The following is a 19915-nucleotide window of genomic DNA, read 5'->3' as shown; positions in this document are numbered from 1 at the left end:
CATTACATTTTTCAGCTGTCTACTGCCAGTTAAAAGCACCGTGTCGGAGAAGGGTCTCAAATGCTGGCATCCACACACAATAAGGTGGAAACCAAATCTACTGCTTGGTTGAAACACTTTGTTTGTCCAGAATTTGTGAAAGCGGAAAAATGAAATGACAACTGCATATACACACAGTTCCAGAGCACAAATACATTCAGCCATGCGCACACTGATGCAGATAGCAGACAAAGTGAGTAAAGATACAGCAACCCAGTGGGTTCCCTTTGGAAGGATTTTTTAAATCAGTCCTATGTAAGGGAGGATTGGGGAAAAGACTGCATTGCTCTTCAGCTGGACAGTGTTAGTGTCAGTCCTGTAGCAGTGAAAAGAGGAGCTTAATCGTAACAGGGATTGGTCTCACAGATGGGGAGCTTTACAGGAAACCAGGGCTGCCTCTCAGTTTTGTTTTGATGCTGGAAACAGTGAGAAAATAAGCATCCCTTGAACAGAAAGCACTGGGGCTACAAGAAGACTGGATTAGATGTAATATTTTAAATGGGAAGTGTACGCATTTTGAAGTCAAATTTGGTTTGAATTGAAGGTTTTAATGCTAAGGTTTGGCAGTGCAGGGTGTTCCACTAATCAGGTCTTGTAGAGGTTAGATGTCAGTAATATTTAACAGTGAATAAACCAAGATGGTGTTGCAATGGTGAAAAAAAAATGCTTTTTGTGATATGTATTATGTGTGAGTCAAATGAGAGCTTTTGATTAGATGCAATGACAAGAGTTTTGACAAGCCAAGTCGTTCCAGCTTCGTTTCTAGATTTATCGGAATTTGTGGTCCTGTCAACCACCTGCTCAGATACATTAAAAGCACATGATGCAAAACACAGCAATGTTCTGTGCTATTGCGAGGCATTACCGGGTGTTGTTTTTCCCAGGCGCCAAGTCAAGGCACCCTGCAAGGTGTCCCCCTGGGGATATTAATTTTCACTCCAGGGAAGCATCTCTATCAAAACCAAATTATTTTTACACCATCTTTAATGATGGTCATCAGCACACGTCACACACAAGCCAAAGTATTGTTTTGCAGAGCACATTACAATTAAAGAGAAGAATAGGTTTTGTTTTTGTTTTGTTTTTTTAAGAAACAATGAAAAAGCCATGCCACCACAGCTACTTCTAATGTATTTCTCCAAATGGAATTGTGTTTCCGACTGTGCCATAGATGCACCACACGTGAATATCAATTAAATTAGCTGCCACACAAGATTGACATCAAAGGATGGCAAATTATTTTGGCCAAAGAGGTTTCCTTGACTCGATGTAGCTAGAAAAGCACGTTCTGCTTGTTTGTTTGTTCTAATGTAAAAAATTGTTTTTAAATATTTTTTTTAAAATAGCATGTGCAGTGATCAGTGTAAATTTTTAAGATTCCCAAGCCTTTTTATACATTCATTTTAATCTTGAATAGCATAAAATATGTATATAAAATTGCGAGAAATACCTCTAGGAGAAGACCCCAAATATTCCAGACACCAATCTAACTGTGCAAGAACAATACTGCCCATTATACTGTATAAATCACACTCAATATAAAAATTGTACATTATGCCAGCAATAAATCTTGCTGTCTTTCTGTCAGGCCCTCACCACCCATTATAAGCCTAGACCTTTCAGTGTGCTCATTCCCGCAATAATATCTTTGCATGCTTATGTATGTACATACTGGACAATATGTGGCTGTGTGCAATAACCCAATGTGATAATGCCACAGTTTTTTGATTGACATTTATGTCTTGTTGTTGTGCCAACACAGATCATTCTACAGTTTGGGCCAAGGGTTGTGGCTGCCCGTCAGCAAGAGCTTTGTGGTGCCACCAGTGGAACTGTCCATCAACCCCATCGCCAGCTGTAAGACAGACGTGTTGGTTACTGAAGATCCAGGGGAGGTCAGGTCAGTCTGACTCAGCTCAGATCTCGCCACCGCTGTTGCAAGAGAAACTTGGCTTTCCTGTCTTGTCCATATTAACTTACGGTCCTATAAATACATACATGTTTTATTTTGGAAGGTCTCAACAAATACAGGAAGTGTCAGTGCTTATGGAATTGGAAAGTCTGGCTGGACAGCTTGAGTGACACAGAAATATTTTATGAGGCCCCTTTGTGTAGTGGAGTGTGTAAGCCCAAATAATATATGTCTTTACTTCAGTCTGAACTGTTTCCATGACACTAGCATTAGTGTTGAGTCTGTCATTCTGAGAAAATTCCATTATGTACGACGTTTCTTTATAACTATATAACAGGCATATACTTGGAATGTCACATCATTATTTTTTTTGCTGTTTCTGCTGCCTTCTTACCACTTTATATCAGTCTAACTGGCTTTAGTCACTATACAACAGTATGCTTCTTGCTTTAGGCAACTGTAGTTTGGTTTATTTGACATTAAAAGTACAGGTAAGCATCAATGATAAGCATATTGTATGTACATGGGAAAAAAGGGTTAAGCTTAGTACTCAAAAATATATCACTAACATAAAATATAAGTAATTTGCGGACTTTGCTTAAAAAATGTTAAAATAAAGGAAGACAGTTGAAATTAAATAAAAGTCAAAATAACCATTAAGCTTTTAACCAGGTCATTAAATCCTCAAGGGGTCTCCAATTTAGAAACTTTGAAAAAAAACTTTGACTATGTATCTATAGGATCTTAATATTGAATCCAAAAGGGAAAGGAGCATTAACAAGGTTATGGATTTGGCATTCCAACAGTCCAATAACAACATATTGTCAATATAAAATTTATATAACTTATATAACAACATGAGACATTTTGTTCATCCAGTCATGTCATCCAGTCAGTAGCTACTGGTTTGCATCAGTGCAGCTGAACATCCCAAAACATGTCAGAGCATCAGCTGCAGATTAAATCAGTCATCCATCTAACTGACATCAGCCTGGGAAGTGATATTTAATTCGAAAAACAAATGTCATAAAACATGTTGCAATAATGTGTTACAGGAGTACAGTATGTGCCTGTGAATCACTGCAACCGTTTATTTTACCTTGTCACTACACAAAATTAGTTCACACCACCTTTTAAAACTGGTACCGTAGTGGTGTCACATGTACACACTGTACATCCTGCAAACTACACTGGAAGCAGTAGGGGTCCTTCTGAGAATTGTTGGTGTGTAAAAACATATTCTTATTCACACTGACATTTCATGAAAAACATACTGTGCTCGACTTAACTCAAGCAAAATGTATTCAGAATGACAAGGAGTCATATTCCCAATTTGAGTCTCAACATTAACATTAACATTTAAAAAAAACTGAGACTGAACTTTTAAGAAAGAAAAACACAAATCAGTTAACTCTGCTTGCACGTTTATGTAATTTATGCTGAAAAAAACAATGAAATTAGAATCTTGCACCTGTCAAAATGATCGATATAGAGACAAAATTGTTAAATATGCTGCTCAATTACATTTGATGAACTCTGATTGTTAATGCTATAAACAGTGAAGTGTTTACCCAAAGATGATGGAATTTGCAAAGACATACTGCATACCATGTTACTTTGTCTTTTGCACCACTTAGTATTTCCCACACAAAGCCACCACTAACCACACTGTATTTCTTAGCAATGTCCATGCCATGGCAGTGTTTATATTATAAGTAGGTTGTTGAATGTCCATTTGGAATGGAATGGAAATGGACCACTCATTTTCAGATTTCAAAGCCAGATTTCAAGTAGCCCCAAAACAAAACATTTTCCAGTTTCCAAATGGCAAACAAATATGACAGAGGCAATGTAGACCATCTTTGCAATGATAAATCTTTTTTCTGGTTAAGCAGCTGTTTAATTTGGTTCACCCGCCACATTCTAACCCTACCATATTCTAAGGTAGGGCTAATAACACTTTTTTGAAAGGTCCACAAATGAACTGACAAAAGGTCAGAGGTCTGAAACAAACCTCTGCCCCTGTTTTAATTTCTTATCTTGTATTTTTTTTTAATCCTTTGTGTGTGATAACGCATCTTTGGATACATAGAAAAGTGCTATATAAATCTGATTTATTAATTTGATTATTATTTATTATTTGTTATGTCACTTTTTTAATTATATAACTTAACTCAAACTTCACATATACAACAATACAACATGGTGACTTGACTCAGGGAGCAATGCCTTCCCAGATACCAGAATTTTTCTGGCAAATAATTGGGCCACATATTAGTGTTTCTTCTGGCTTGCTATATATGCCCTGCTCCTCGGCCCAAGTCCGGCCCACATACAGCATGACTTTCAGCATGACTACTTACACATCTGAACCAATTCTGGAAAACACACAAAAAATCTTCCTGGCTGTCAACCAACACTGGATGATAACAGCCGGAATCAGCCCAGATGTGGAAGTATATGGGCCAAACTTGGGCCGAGGACCTAGTCATATGTTGGGCCAGAAGTTTCATTTTGCAATCTGGGTTGGGAACGCTGCCTCAATAAAGTACCTTGGCGTGTACCTGTTGATTGATGATTGGAGCAGAGCAAGTGTCAGCACGTGGACTGACCCAACAGAGGACAGTCATAGCAGAAGGAATCCTGATGATGTTGTTGCTAATATCATAATGCAAACAATTGTCCTGCACCCCAGTATGACGTCCACTTTGTAGATAGTGTTTCATCCCTGCAGCATGTCATGAGCTGCTTTAATGCTTTGAAACTAGGACAGGCATCCACTGCACTGAAAATTCATTTAAACATACTGGTCCACTTTACCTGCCTGGTAAATTTGAATCTTCTCTGCAGTCAGTTCTCTTGGATGATGGAAAATCTTTAATAAAATAATTTGTAAATCAGAAAGCCTGAATCGCAGTAATCACTGAGTATTGGATTTTATGTCCAATGCGCATCAAATAAATTGTTGCAAGTTTTATCCACTACTGCATAAAGCACCGAACTCCCATGGTAAGTGTAAGGATCTGCTTATTCTGACATAAATGGGATTATAGCATGCCTCTCGATTAATTAGCCAAGGTATTTCATTTACTTAGAGGTTGTGATCAGTGATATTGAGCTAAAAAAGTGAGGAGATTGTTTAAAGCAACAACAGTTCATAGCCATATTTCTGTTACAAGCTGGTCAGTTCAGACTCAGAATATTTATGACTGAAATCTCCATTTAGCTAGGAGGTGAAGGAATTATTCCAAAGCATTTTCTTCTTTTGTGCATTTTCTTGGCTACCACTCATGTGCTTCTGTTTCTGCGTGATGAAAAGACCTTGCTGGGTAACATCACAACTGCAGGTGCAAATTGAGCACTTCAGCAGAGAGCGAGAAGCTGGCTTTTGTTTACTTCACAGCAGAAGAGCTCCATTTTGGTTAAAGAAAGTTAAGCTATTCATCAGTAGAAGGATGTGCCTTCATGAAAGTGACAAGCATGCCTTCTGTTGTCACCTCCTGAAATTACACCAGTAGTCTTTTTAGAATGCACTTTTTTGGCCTCACTGTATGAGCTCCATTTAGAGGAGGCCATTTAGAATATTTCATTTAGTATATTTTACTTGACTTGACTTTATGGCAACATAACATATTGCATACTATCCATTATAATAGTTGGAAATAAAGCCATTTATTCTTGTCTGCCAGTGTGAATTCCTGTTGATGGATTGACCAGAGTTTTTAAAACATGAAGGGGGAATACACATCTTGTGACAGATTAGAAGCCCACTTCAGTTAGAGTAATACATTAATGTTCTGTAATTGGTTAATGATTACTTCCTGTAACATAGGAGGATCTGTCAAATTGTCATGAATAATGCAGACAGCTCATTATCCAAAGCATTTTTGTGGAACAATGTCCCATGGGATGATCTATCTGATACACTTTCCCAAAGTGTTTATGCAAGCACTGATGTAGTCAGCCAGTCATGATAGACATGTTGATGTAGGTAATGAAATGTACTGTAGCTGTGGCTTTTAAGAGGATGCATCCCCATTTCACTTCTGACCCTCAGCTCACTGAAAAAACTCAATGAAAATGATTCTGTGGGAGTGTCAAGGTAAGTGTCAGCTGAACCAAGCTCGGCTTTTAACTGAAGGTTTTTGTCTCTTGATATCTACATCACCCAAGCTCGGACTGATTAGGCTTCTTTAATAATCCTTTTAAGTAAGATGGAGTTAAAATTACACACTCAGCATGTTTAGATTTTTTACCATTATTAGTTACTGAGCATTCCGTAAAAGAAAGAAAAAGGCCTCCGTATTTTAACCAGCCGACAACAGTCCACCAACATCACATTCTAATCCTTATTTCCCAGTTTCCTGTAGCCCTGCTGATAAGTTCAATTGTATTTGCTCAGTGGAGTTAAATGGAATTGCACGTTTTTGTGGTGTTCAAAGCTTTGAAAATTTGCTTTTGTTTTGTGTTGAGATAGATCCACAGACCTTGCTTTCAGGTGCTTTGAATGAGAACTATTTTCGACTGGAATTTCTACTTCTTTTTAATTTTTTTTCCAGCAGCCATTGAATCCTAACATTCAAATTAAGAGATAATTTATTTTTGTTTATTATGGTTATGGAAATTAGGCCAGGATGGGCAGTGCTGTCTCAGATGAGCAGAGGCAAGGCCACCCTTAATCCAAGGTAATCATGTTGTTCTTCCAGTTTCAGGATCAAACATTTAAAATACTGCCTGTTGTGGGAACATTTAGTGTGTTCATTCTGACTGGCTTAACCAGTGCTTGTAAATTTCAGTGCCCTGCTCCACAGGGTTGAGTGTGCAGAGTTTATTAGAGGTCGAGGCCTATGTGAAACAGAACAAATTTCCCCCCCGATTTCACTCTGAGTGCATAAGTTCTTGGTAACATCCTCTTGACATACAGTATTAACCTACTTGCTAAAAGGTTACCAGAATTAGCTTGTTCAATTATTTACCTATAAAAGAACGCTTGCATTGCAGCTGCACTTCAACGAACAAATGATTATAAAGCTGTCAAGCTGTATCTCAAAGATTTGTTCCCTTTATTCCTAATACACATTATTTAAACTTTTTTAAATTATTTCATTACTCTAGCTTTATAGTCCCTGGCATTTAAAGGCAGACATTGTAGAGAAAGGTTCATTCAAGTTAATGTCCCTACTATGTTGTAAGGCGTATTTAAATACAAGAAGCATTTTTAAAAAAGGATCAAATGGGTCATTATAATAAAAGCGGAGCTTACTCTTTTGTAGTATTCAGCTCTGGGCTGAGGTTCATTCTTGCCTGTATAAAAGAATGGAGACATTCAGTGTATTCTTTAAATTCGACATTTGAAATCACACCTCATCCATTAATCATAATCATATATCAGTTTATATGCCTCTGTGCATTTCCACGAGCAGAGAATGCAAGGTCATAAAGTAAGTTAACTTTCACAAATGGCCTGAAGTTTGTGAATTAGCCTCCAGTAAAGATTTGCCTCAACAATATCTTCTCTTCAATGTAAGCATTCACACACACTTTGTAAGGTTTTTATTTAACAGTGGAGGCATGTATAGAATGTAAAGCATAAAATATGCTGTACTGTTGGCTGTGTTCAGTTTTTAGTCTGGTTAACAAATCAATAACTGTGTCAGTGTTGAAATTCAGGCTGAGCCTTTTTTTGTTGTCTTGGTAGTACTGGAAAAAAGGACCCATTGTATATGCTGTACCTCAAGACATTATTATAATGCGCAAGATTTAAGCTTACCTTGCACTTGTACTATTTGAAGAAATTAACAAAAATTAAGCCTTTTTTATTTGGAGTACTCTGACTCACCGACCCGCCAGCTATGTTTAAAATTTAATCTTATCTAATATTAGACTTGCGTTCTACTGATTATTGTTGAACCAAAGCCAATGTGTCAGCAAACATCTCATGAATATCACAACACACAATGATTCAGGCCCGCTAAATTGTGTTCTAAGACTGGCATTATTGTCGATAAGGAACTGTTAATAACCCTGAGTAACTGGTGACACCTCACGCTGGTGATTAATGACGTTGCTCACTGCTATCAAGTGAACCATCAAAATGTGCCATTGCCAATGATCCAGTGCAACTGCAAGAGGTGGACGCCAGGAAAAAAAATTAAGTACATAAATCCACTTCTCCTTGCTGCAAATCTCCGTCCAAAATGTTTTATAACTCTACACACAAACCAAAGAATTGATGTATCCATCTTTATTTTATCACTTAGGTTTAGCGTTTTTTTCGCCGCCAAGATTTTTCCTCAGTGATTACAAGAAGCTTAAAGAAAACGCATTCTATTCAATGACAAAAGTGCTTGATGAGAGTCAGCATATTTGTGGGGAGCTGGAACAAGAGCATTAATCAAGTGTAGGGGCAGACCAATAACTGGATCTGTAATCATGCTGGAGCAGCGCTCTAACTTTGGGCAGCGCTGCCTGGTCATTCATCATCTGGAAAAGCAAGAGGCAGAGAGGGAGATTAATAACAAGTACATTAGTCACTGTTTAGATGCAACCAATGTGCTTCTGGGTCAAGCAACAGAGTCACAGTGCCAGAGGAGATTATCTTGATCAGCTAATGATTTGGAAAAGAAACACCATCAGAATTTCAGCCTGTGTTGATTTTGGTATCAGTGCATATAGTTTAAACAACCTTGTACAGAGATTGATTGCTTTACTCTCCTATACACCTATAGAGATCAGTTTTTGGGCTTCTGTCAATTAAACAGTGAGAGGCAAACTTTGTTGAATTCTTTCCAGACTCTGTATCATAATTTAATATGTTGCACAAAATATTAAGGAGCTTTCCAATATCCTTACTGAGAGTTTTCTTTAGCATTTTTCCCCCAGTTTTTCACCCTCTGGACTGTCTTGCAACAGGCATCTTGGAATTGATTGTTTTTTTTTTCTCTTCAACTCACTCTTCCCCCTATCCAGAAGGAGAGCCGGTTAACATTCACCTCACAGCTGAGGCAACCCGTTATATTTGTCTGCCTCACCTTCCCAACACCCTGCTTTCCTCTCAATTAAGGACACATTTGTCAATGCTTTGAGTGCCTGACAGAAAGAACTGATGCACAGAATGCCATGTGTTGCCTGTCTAATTCAGAAAAATTGAGTTGCCAAATAAAGAGAAGAAGAATAAGACATGGGAGACGAAGACAGAGAATGAACTTTCCCTCTCTCTCTCTCTGTAGATCTTAATAATAATAGTGCAATTAGGAGGTTTGGGGTCTAAAAACACAAACAACCATATATACATATATGCATTATCTACTTTATAGCACATGGTGATTGTGCTATACATTGACAACTAAACAGTACCTATATGTATATGGTTACTCCAACATGTCCTCTAACCTAAACAGTCATATACTGTAGGTCATTTGTCCCCATCCTCTGATACAACCCATAGCAGTATCTCCTGAAATAGCAGCGCTATGGTGGCAGGCGTACCAGACCTTTGTCGTCATGGTTACAATAATAAACATGCAGTTAAGCTTATGGAACAGTCACAGTTTGGAAAGGCACAAAAACTGCTTGGTTAGGTTTAGGAAAAGTTATCGTTTGGGTTAGAATAAGCACTTCTTTAAGGTTAGAGGATCTTCATTGTCATGGTTACTATTATAAACACAGAGTTAAGGTTGTGGAAGGTTCATGGATAAAAGAAACAACAATGACTACAAGTTTCCAACGGGAAACGAACAATGGTGTCCTGTCAAAGCATCTTTCAATATCCGTACTGATGCTTCCTTGTCATGGCAGAGCGTGCACAGTTTTGCTGTTTGTTAATACCCTACCCCATCCCTTAATGCAGAGTGCCCTCCGAAAACATGTGTAGCTTTAATGGGGGATGACATTCGAGGAGTATTGGTTGTGAATGGTGATCAGTTTGATAAAGGGCAAGTCTTTACAGACGTGTTTAAAACACAGATGCTTTGGAGATAATCCTCACAAGTACAACAGTTTTTGCTATGCGATAATGTCAAAACGAAAAAATACTGAGAAATCAACGCACATAGATAATGGGCCTAATCAGCATGAGTGTTCTGATTAGCTGTGATATGAATCACAACATTGTTGATCCTTATTAACTATATAAACTTCGGCCCTAAAATCAAGAAAGATTCAGAAATTGCACCATGGATTTGATGCTCAATTGGTGCTCGCATAAATTTTGCTCCATTTCTAAAATGCATTCATGCTCCGTCAGCATTCAAAATAAATATGCATTCTCAATTAAATAAACATACCATTTAGCTACCGTTGCATTGTGTTCAGCTACCCATTGTTAAGTTCAGGCAAATAGTTTGTGTAGTTATGCGTTTCGCCATGCGTGACATCTTACCAGCCATTGTAGCCTAGCAACCAAAAATGAGCGCATATGCGCAAACAACAGTAATAGTTTCTCTCTCTGCATTACGCAGCCACATGACGGTGACCCTCTCATCCACCGGGAGAAAGTCCAACTGTGCAGCCGCCAGCAGGTGATTTGTCAGTAGTCCCACAACCGACTGGCACGTCTCGCCATGGACAATTCCTGAATAGGAGTTCACCGTCTATCAAGGAGTTTGGTTCCAGAGCCAAAGCTGTGTATAGAGGTGAGCCCAACTGCATTTTGTTGGTACCTCTCTACTTCACGCACCAGATCAGGCACCTTCCCCAAAATGGAATTACATATTCTAAAAGCAATTTTTAATTGCTGAGGTCCATAATGACTAAATATGTTCCATGCCTAGCTTTTCCTCAGTAAGTATTGCACTGATCTCTGCCTTTTGACTTGCAGGATCCTTGGCTCTGGAACAGTGGACCGGCTTGTTTGCCCCTGATAATCAAGCGGTCACTGAAATGTGCTTTTCTTTAGTCCATGCATTTTGTGGTTTGGAAATAGGCAGTGTACCTTTAGGTATCCTGTTCTATGGTAGTATCCGGTGCCAAAGTGCCTGTTGTGAGCCATTCAGTACCAATACACTTGGGAGATGTATTTCCCTTTTTTGGTATTAAGTCAATCGCGTTGAATGTGGGCATCAGACTCTGACAAGAACGCACCCTGTTCCCTCTCCTGTTTTTGATATTCATCAAGGTGCAGCTGGGGTCTTGAGACTCTCCAGTTCGGTGGTGATAGGGCTACATTTCCACTGTATCTGGATGGTGTGGTGCTTTCTGGCTTCATTGGTCTATGATCTCTGATGTACATCAGAGAGTTTGCAGATGAGTGTGACATTGTGGCACATCAATATCGCAAGGTCTAATTCTCATTAGTCTTGAACCTGCACCACCAAGGAGGCGAGACCAGCAGCCTCAAATAGAGAACTCTGCTCCACCTATTCCCTGGAAGAAGTAATTTTAGGCTAATTCATTTTGGTTTCTGCAGACTAAATAATGGCATGTTTGAATATTTAGCTAAATTGCTTTCATTCTGACCTATGTTTCATTAGAAAAATGTACTAAAAAATTATTACAGTATGGCTAAAGATTGATCGTTGATGTTATGGGTCCCAATGGCAGAAATAATCATCTACAACTCCCATATGTACCAAAGTAAATATCGGAGAACCAACAACGGGAACTTTTCCACCATTCTCATTTTATATATTTGGAGAGTTATGCCCAAATACTGTATGTTGTCCCTAGATGCTTTCAAAAAAAAAAAAAAATACATATGATTAATTACATGAATTTGAGATATCCTCCAGTGACTATGACTAGTTGGCTAAAAAGGTTAATTTCCATCCCTATTTACAAATGTTGTTTATTTGGCCTTAAGAAAAACACGTATTTTCCAAAATGCTTAACTGCAACAGAGATGCTCATGTGGCCAGCAAAACAGTAAACTGTAATATACTACCAAAAAAAAAAAGGCTGTTTGGAGAGTTGCAATAATGCATTGATCGTGCGTATTGGGAATTACTGGATGGCATCAATACTACTAATATAACGGTCTGCCATAACCATATCAACAGTGTCTATTAGGATGATAAAACATTTGTTATTCCACTGAAAACAGAAGTTTTAGTATCTTTAATCACATTCTCCAGTCAAATCCCCTCCCTCATGTGGTCAACCGTCTACAGTCCTAGTTGAAATTATTGGCACCCCTGAATTTCAAGTACAGAATTTAGAATTTCTTCAGAAATAAATGCAAATTAACCAATTCTGCATAATCAAAATATGACAGTTATTGGCACATTTTGAATTCTTTAAATAAGTGCCCATAATGAATCAATAAATAAATTAAACTCACCTCTGCTCAATTTTCAGTTTTCACATGACCTGAATTAACCAGTGAATGATGGATTTGCTGCATAAAAAGGGCCTGATTGTTTCCAGTTTCTTTTTCACAATGGTAAAGAAAAGAGAGCTGTCTCTGAGCATCAGAAATGCTATTATCAAAAAACATTACAATTTCAAAGGCTATAAGGCAATCGCCAAAGATCTTGAAATCCCTGTTTCAGAAGTTTGTAATGTCTTCAAGAAGTTTCACAGTCATAAAACTGTTAAGACACTTCCAGGACATGGTGCTAAGAAGAAACTCAATGAGAGGAGTATGTGAAGGTTGATGTGGATTGTGGAAAAAACATCACGCAAGACATATAAGGTGCTTCAGGCAGACCAGGAGCAATCTGGAGCGATGGTTTCCCACCCGTACCATACACCACACGCTAAACCAAGTAGGGCTCCATGGGCGGTAGGCCAAGAAGGAAAATACTATTGAAAAAAAGTCACAAAAAGGAGAGACTAACGTTTGCAAAAATCTTCAGAGATAAGCCACAGTCTTTCTGGTATAATGATCAATGAACAAATGAAACCAAAGGAGAGCTCTTTGGAAATGCAGTGAATCAGGTTGTTTATAGGTGACGAAATGAAGCCCACAAGGACAAGAACACCCTACCTAGAGTAAAACATGGTGAAGGTTCTATCATGCTGTAGGGCTGCTTTGCTGCCTCTGGTACTGGAGGTATTGAACATATCAAAGGAATGATGAATTCAGAAGATTACCAAGGCAGTTTAGAGCAAAATGTATTACCCAGTGTCTGAAAATTAGGTTTTAAGCGAAGGTCTTGGGTCTTTCTGCAGGACAATGACCCAAAGCACACATCTTGCAGCACAAGAGAATGGTTGAAAAGGAAAAGATGGACTGTTTTAAACTGGCCAGCAGTGAGTCCTGACTTAAAATGCATTAGAAACCTTTGGAGAAGGCTGAAATCTTCCATAGCAAAAAGGACTCCTGCAAACTTAAAAGAGCTTGAATGCATAGCAATGGAAAAGTGGCAGAAACTACCAGCAGACAGGTGCTAGGTTCTAGATGGCTACAAGAAATGTTTAGAGGCTGTCATTGTTGCCAAAGGTTCTGCAACCAATAACTAGTGAAGAGTGCCATTAAATGTGTCTGGGGTACATTTCATGTTTGTATTATTTTAATATTCTGCAATTTTTGTTTTTTATTTTAATTTGAACAGTAACCTTAAACATTTTATTAAAAATGTTTGATTATACCAAATTGGTTAATTTGTGTTTATTTCTTAAGATATTCTAAAGTCTGTTCTTAAAATTCAGGGGTGCTAATAATTTTAAACAGGACTGTAAAACAATTTTTACATACAGTTTTCTCCTGTTTACTTGATGACATTAATATCCACTACCTTTTTATTACACAAAAAAAAAAACAAGCAAAACCAAAACAAACACCTGACTCCATAAATTAAAGTCAGGACTGATAGGTTACTTGTCTTTTGTTGGACATCCTGTGTATATATATATATATATATATATATATATATATATATTCAGAGTGTTTGACTGTGAGGACAGTGAGTGGTTTGCTATAAGCACAGCACAGTGCCAGGGAAGGTTTGATTCTGCAAAGGGGACAGTCCCAATGTGCTGTCAGTGAGTCATAATACTTCACCACTCACACAATGTGCCAATTACGGACTGATGTACCAGAAATGTAACATGGAAACCGAATATTTAATACAATTAATCCCTCACTCAAAACAGTTTGAGTCGTTGAAAACCATCACACAAGCTGATCACACATGGGCAAACACTATGAACTCTTTTTTTGCAATTGAAAAGTTAGGTAGACGTTTTCTGCCCACATCTACCCACAATACATCCCTGCTCATATTAATAAGATATGAATTGTGAAGTTATTTTTGTCAATTCTGTGCACGTAACATTCCTACCTTTTTGATTAATTTTAATGCTTTGCCTTTCATCTTTGCCTAAAGCCAAGGTCACAATATACAATTCTTTTCACAAAGGTATTTTACAGTGAATACTGAGTCAATACTTTGAATTTACTTTGCCATCTTTGCTCAGTGAAGAAACTTTGCAAGATAAATTACTTTGTGATGGTTTATGTCCACTTTGAAGAGAGGTCACTTAAGGACTTTTTAATCAGATCAACAACAGTAACATCAATATGTGTGTTATTGGTTCGGTGGCCCTATTTTCCGTGTCTTGTTTGAAATGACATTGCCACAAAAGCACCGGAGTACACAGAGATGAAGACACACACAAACAGTGACAGTGACAATACACCAAAATCATCCTTGCTCAGCAGGGCATCTGTCTTCCCATCATTCGAGATCTTGTTGCTGTTTGTAGAGTCAAGTCACCCTCACAACAGACTATGGTCCCTGTGGTCCCATTGCAAAAGAAAGTGCTTTTGTTTCTTCAGAAGGAAAAACATAGGGATTGCTTACCCCTTCGTTCACTCTGACAGCAGGCATGCAGAGCTCAGTGTATGGGCATGGCTGAGCATGTTGAAGTGAAGACAGCAGCTTAGCTATACAGGATTGGTCAAGCTGACATTTCTCAGAAAAAAGGACAAATATTCCAGCATTTGAAAATGACAGGTTCCTCCTTTGTTTATAAAGATTTTTAAACAGTGTAGTCCTGGCAGTGGCAGAGTCTCGCGCACACACACACACGCACACTCTCTCTCGCACACACACACACACACACACACACACACACACACACACACACACACACACACACACACACACACACACACACACACACACACACACATACGTTTGCGCAGCTAACCTTGTTAGGACATTGCATTGACTTCCATTCATTAAGGACCTTAACCAGGACCTCAGAAATGATGTTTTGCCTCATGAGGACAGAGCTGAGATTTTGCACAGGCATACATGGTCTCCAGTGGCTGAGGGATGGCGACTTCAGTGATCCTCAGCCCTCTAGTGCCACCACAAGGCTAACTTTTGCGATTTTGAATGAAATTTCTCAACAACTGTTGGATGGATAGTCATTACATCTAACATTGGATCAAAATTGTGGTATATCAGCAAATGTTTGCATACTTGGATGCTTATCTAAAATGGGGAATATGGCATTTATAACCTGCTAAGCATTATGATGTTAGTTGTTAGCATGGCTGTAGACTCTTAGTCATATTATAGATTAACTGCTAATATCTGCAGAAATTAACATTAAATGTAACTTCAGTAAAGTTCTGTTATTATGCAGATCAAATAAAATAGGCGGTTGCCATCTAGCCCTCTAAGGAGCTCTGCAAATGAAAAATATCATTATAATGCTATCGTATATGTCAAAAACAAAATTAAATGCATTCATGAAATAAATTAGTTTATCTTTGAGTGTGTATGCATGTGTTTTTCTTTGCTTTTACTTTTTTGTTCTTCTGCTGTCTCCTTCAGCATTGCCAGCTAGGGAGGACCTGGTTGCCTTGGCCTTGGATTAGTTATGAGAGTTAATGGATGGAGATTGCTGATTTACTAGGATCTCCACAAACACACCATGTCCAGTTAATGCCAAAGCACTGGTTAGCCCCAGACATGACCCACCATGAACCAGCATGAACTCCTGAATGCATTATTGCAGTGAAACTTTTAAAACAGTTGTTTTAAAGAGGCTGTAGCATGCTACAGCAAAACACATGCCATAGGGTACATCAATATTATTTGATGGTTTATTAAAGTAAAGTAAACTTTATTGCCCCTGAGGGGAAATGTATCTTGGTTACAGTGCTATGGTCCATTGCTTTACATAAAAAACATAAAAACATCATAGAAACAAAATAAGCATTTGACACAATGCTAGACAGTTGCTTCACACAAAAAAAAAACGTTTAAAAAACATAAAAGAGACATTTGACTATTCAGTTGACCTTGACAACACGATGGTTTAAAAACCATTAAGATTTGCCTTTGCACTGCCATTCAGAAAATGAAGCTAAACCTCACTGGAGAAACCTGTCATGTCAAAAAAAGAAAAAAAGAACTTTCCTGCATTCAATAATAGCTCTGTTATTGTTAATTTTCATCATCTGAATTTACATTTTTTTCATATTCTAGGCATTATGCTATCTTTCATACCCTTTTATGAAACTAACATGAGTTGCAAACATTACAGGTAGTCATCAATTGCAGGTGGAAAGGTAAAAGCCATCAAAACACCACAATTTTGTCACACCATGTGCAAGCATGAATAGCTTCTTAATTGCACCAGGGACAACAAGGATATGAGAGACTGCTTTCCAGGTGGTGAGGGATTATATTCAGCTGCTCAAGCATACATTTTTACTTGTCATTACTTGTACCAGTATGTCCTTAATTACACTGTGAAACACTGTGCAAAGGCATCTGTATTTTCATGTTTTTAACCTGTTTTTCTACCATTTCAGGGAAGAGGCCATGATGTCCACTTACTTTGAGACAGTAGAAGACTTACTGGCATCTTTCGGGCCTGTCCGTGACTGCTCCAGAGATAATGGTGGCTGCAAAAAGAACTTCAAGTGTGTGTCTGACCGACAGTTAGACTCATCTGGCTGCATGGTAAGTGTACTCAGATGCCATGTGCTGGTTTTCTTTCTAGATGTCACGCTGACATAAACAAGTGGCTGTACATGCATTTAAATATTTCATATTTTTCATTGTTATAACTATGGTTGATTCAAGACTAAATAAAATTCACCTGCATTATTTAAAGCCACCTGGATTTATAAAAATGTGTCTGTACATTGTGGTTTGAAATTTTTATGGGCCTGAAAGTATAACATCATCCAACAGCAATTGCAAGTATGGGTCCGTGTGTGTACTTGTGTTTGTGTTAGAAATGTGCTTGTCAGTGATAGACCTACTGATAAAAGGCCCCTACACTTATTATCCAGTTCTCCTGTCAGCTGCACGGGTGTTGAGCTGCAGCTAACAACAACGAACAGAACAACGACTGTATGTAAATATGGACGTCGCATCTCCACTTCCTTCCACTGTACATAAATGAAGCCAAAATATCCCGGACACGGGCGCTGCCATCTTGCGTTGGTGACGTCATTTGAAGCCAAACTTTGTGTAGTAGTCATCGGCAGGTATTGAGGTCCCTCCCATACACCCACACACAGCTGTCAGTGTTGACATTACACCTACTCTTTATAGCATTAAATAACTAATTAAAACTGAATGTATCGGAAAAATGAACGCTTGAACATAAACCAGCTTGACAAGAACTACCTAAAATGAGAGAAAACATCTTTGGGAAAAATTTATTTGACATGTACTTTTTTTTTTTAGTCTGGCCCATGTTCCATCAACTAACATGGAGGGGGCAGGGTTTATGACCTATACTGCAGCCAGCCACCACGGGGCGATCAAGATGTTTGCCTTCACTTTTGTGGAGCTGTCGTGTTGTCCATCTTTATATACAGTCATTGGTTGACAGCCAGTTTCTATGGGACAGTAGACTTGTGCCACACTAGTAATGTTGGATTTAGGCCTTTAGTCTGGCTTGACACACAGGAGCTACAGATCTGCCGTCTCCAGCATGTTAGCATTCAAGCTTGTCATGTCCCATGTATTTTACCCGTAACTGTGCACCAATTTCCTATTGTTCTGGGGCACATTGGAAAATTCAGGAATTAGAATAAGGAGACCCTGACAAACAATAGCCAATGTCTCAATTGTATCAAAACAGTTAATGAAATAAACAAAAAATTGAATGTAAAACAACAGTACCAACATACAGTATACGAATTAAGTTGTTCAAATAATGACCAGTGCTTGTGCTGCTCAGTAGTCATTGCAGGACTTTACAGATAAAAGACTTATTGAGTATCTAAGTGATACATGGTATATATTTTGAAATACATTTGCATAATCACCCTTCTTAATGTTTTTTCCCCAAGATAAATGCCATTCATTAAATTAGCATGCCATCTGCTGTATCATATCTTAGCTTTTGTGATATTTCCGAGCAATCCATAATATTTGATGTGCCATTACATAGATACAGCCATAATTAGTATGCTTTGGTGTTATGCACTTTGTGTAGGTATGGGCGCCTATGGTTATAAACAGTTATTACTCACACTGTTGTAGTGTGTGCCCCTGTATTGATTGTACACACATTTAACCTTTTATGTTAATGTTTGCTTTAGTCTTGTTAATGTACACTGCTCAAAAAAATGAAAGGAACACTTTTTAATCAGAGTATTGCATCAAGTCAGTTAAACTTTTGGGAGATTGATCTGGTCAGTTAAGTAGCAGAGGGGGTTGTTAATCAGTTTCAGCTGCTTTGGTGTTAATTAAATTAACAACAGGTGCACTAGAGGGGAAACAATGAGACGACCCCCAAAACATTAATGGTTTTTCCAGGTGGAGGCCAATGACATGCCTGTGCTCACTGCCTGGCACCGTGGAGCTCGATTGGCATTTGCCATAGAACACCAGAATTGGCAGGTCCCCCACTGGCGCCCTTCGTTTTTCACAGATGAGAGCAGGTTCACCCTGAGCACATGTGACAGACGTGAAAGGGTCTGGAGAAGCCGTGGAGAATGTTATGCTGCCTGTAACATCATTCAGCATGACCGGTTTGGTGGTGGGTCAGTGATGATCTGGGGAGGCATATCCATGGAGGGATGCACAGACCTCTACAGGCTAGACAACGGCACCCTGACTGCCATTAGGTATCAGGATGAAATCCTTGGACTCATTGTCAGACCTTACCCTGGTGTAGTGGGTCCTGGGTTCCTCCTGGTGCACGACAATGCCCAGCCTCATGTGGCGAGAGTATACAGGCAGTTCCTGGAGGATGAAGGAATTGATACCATTGACTGGCCCAAATGCTTGCCTGACCTAAATGCAATAGAACACCTCTGGCACATATGTTTCGGTCCATCCAACGCCACCAGGTTGCACCTCAGACTGTCCAGGAGCTCAGTGATGCCCTGGTCCAGATCTGGGAGGAGATACCACAGGACACCACCCGTCGTCTCATTAGGAGCATGCCCCAACGTTGTCAGGCATGCATACAAGCACGTGAGGGTAATACACAGTGCTAAGTACCATTTTTAGTTGCTGCAACAGATTTTCAGTAAAATGGACTATCCTGCCGCATCATTTTTTCACTTCGATTTTGGGGTGTCTTTGAATTCAGCCATTTGTAGGTTGATAATTTTCATTTCCACCAAACGATGTGGCATCCTTTCGTTCCTAACACATTACCCAGTCCATATCAATATAGATATCCAGGAGGATTTTTTTTCCCATTGAGATCTGATGTGTTTTCAAAGCATTCCTTAAATTTTTTTGAGCAGTGTATATGTTACACTATGAGCTTAACTTCTTACCCATTTAATACTTAAGAAAAACACAGAAATTGCCTTGTGAAAAAGATTGCCAACATAAGATGTATCAGATCGCTGTAATGACTACGATGGGGCTGTACAATACAATACAATATAGTATGGATCAATAGAAACTTTTCCAGGGACAACAGCTAAGTAGAAGTAGCGCTACTAATAGTATCAGTAAAATGCTTGAGGTTCCCCATTTAGATACCACTATTATGTGTAAAAAAAAAAAAAAAGTATTACAAATACATATTTAATACATTTAATGATGAAGCTGTCTTTTTAACGTCCTTCTTTAATTCATCAAC

At 38.6% G+C, this 19915-nt stretch overlaps 1 protein-coding gene across 1 annotated transcript in view; it reads left to right on the top strand.

The window, feature by feature from the left end:
• LOC120806183 (astrotactin-2-like) overlaps positions 1-19915 on the top strand; it is a 249816-nt gene that overhangs the window by 133512 nt on the left and 96389 nt on the right. The window contains exons 10-11 of the mRNA XM_040157035.1: positions 1802-1939; positions 16665-16815. Coding sequence (XP_040012969.1) covers positions 1802-1939; positions 16665-16815 — 289 coding nt within the window. The remainder of the gene's footprint in view (positions 1-1801; positions 1940-16664; positions 16816-19915) is intronic.

Source organism: Xiphias gladius, chromosome 20 (genome assembly GCF_016859285.1).
Source record: "Xiphias gladius isolate SHS-SW01 ecotype Sanya breed wild chromosome 20, ASM1685928v1, whole genome shotgun sequence".
Lineage (NCBI taxonomy): Eukaryota > Metazoa > Chordata > Actinopteri > Istiophoriformes > Xiphiidae > Xiphias > Xiphias gladius.
This window is presented reverse-complemented; position numbering and strand designations above follow the sequence as displayed.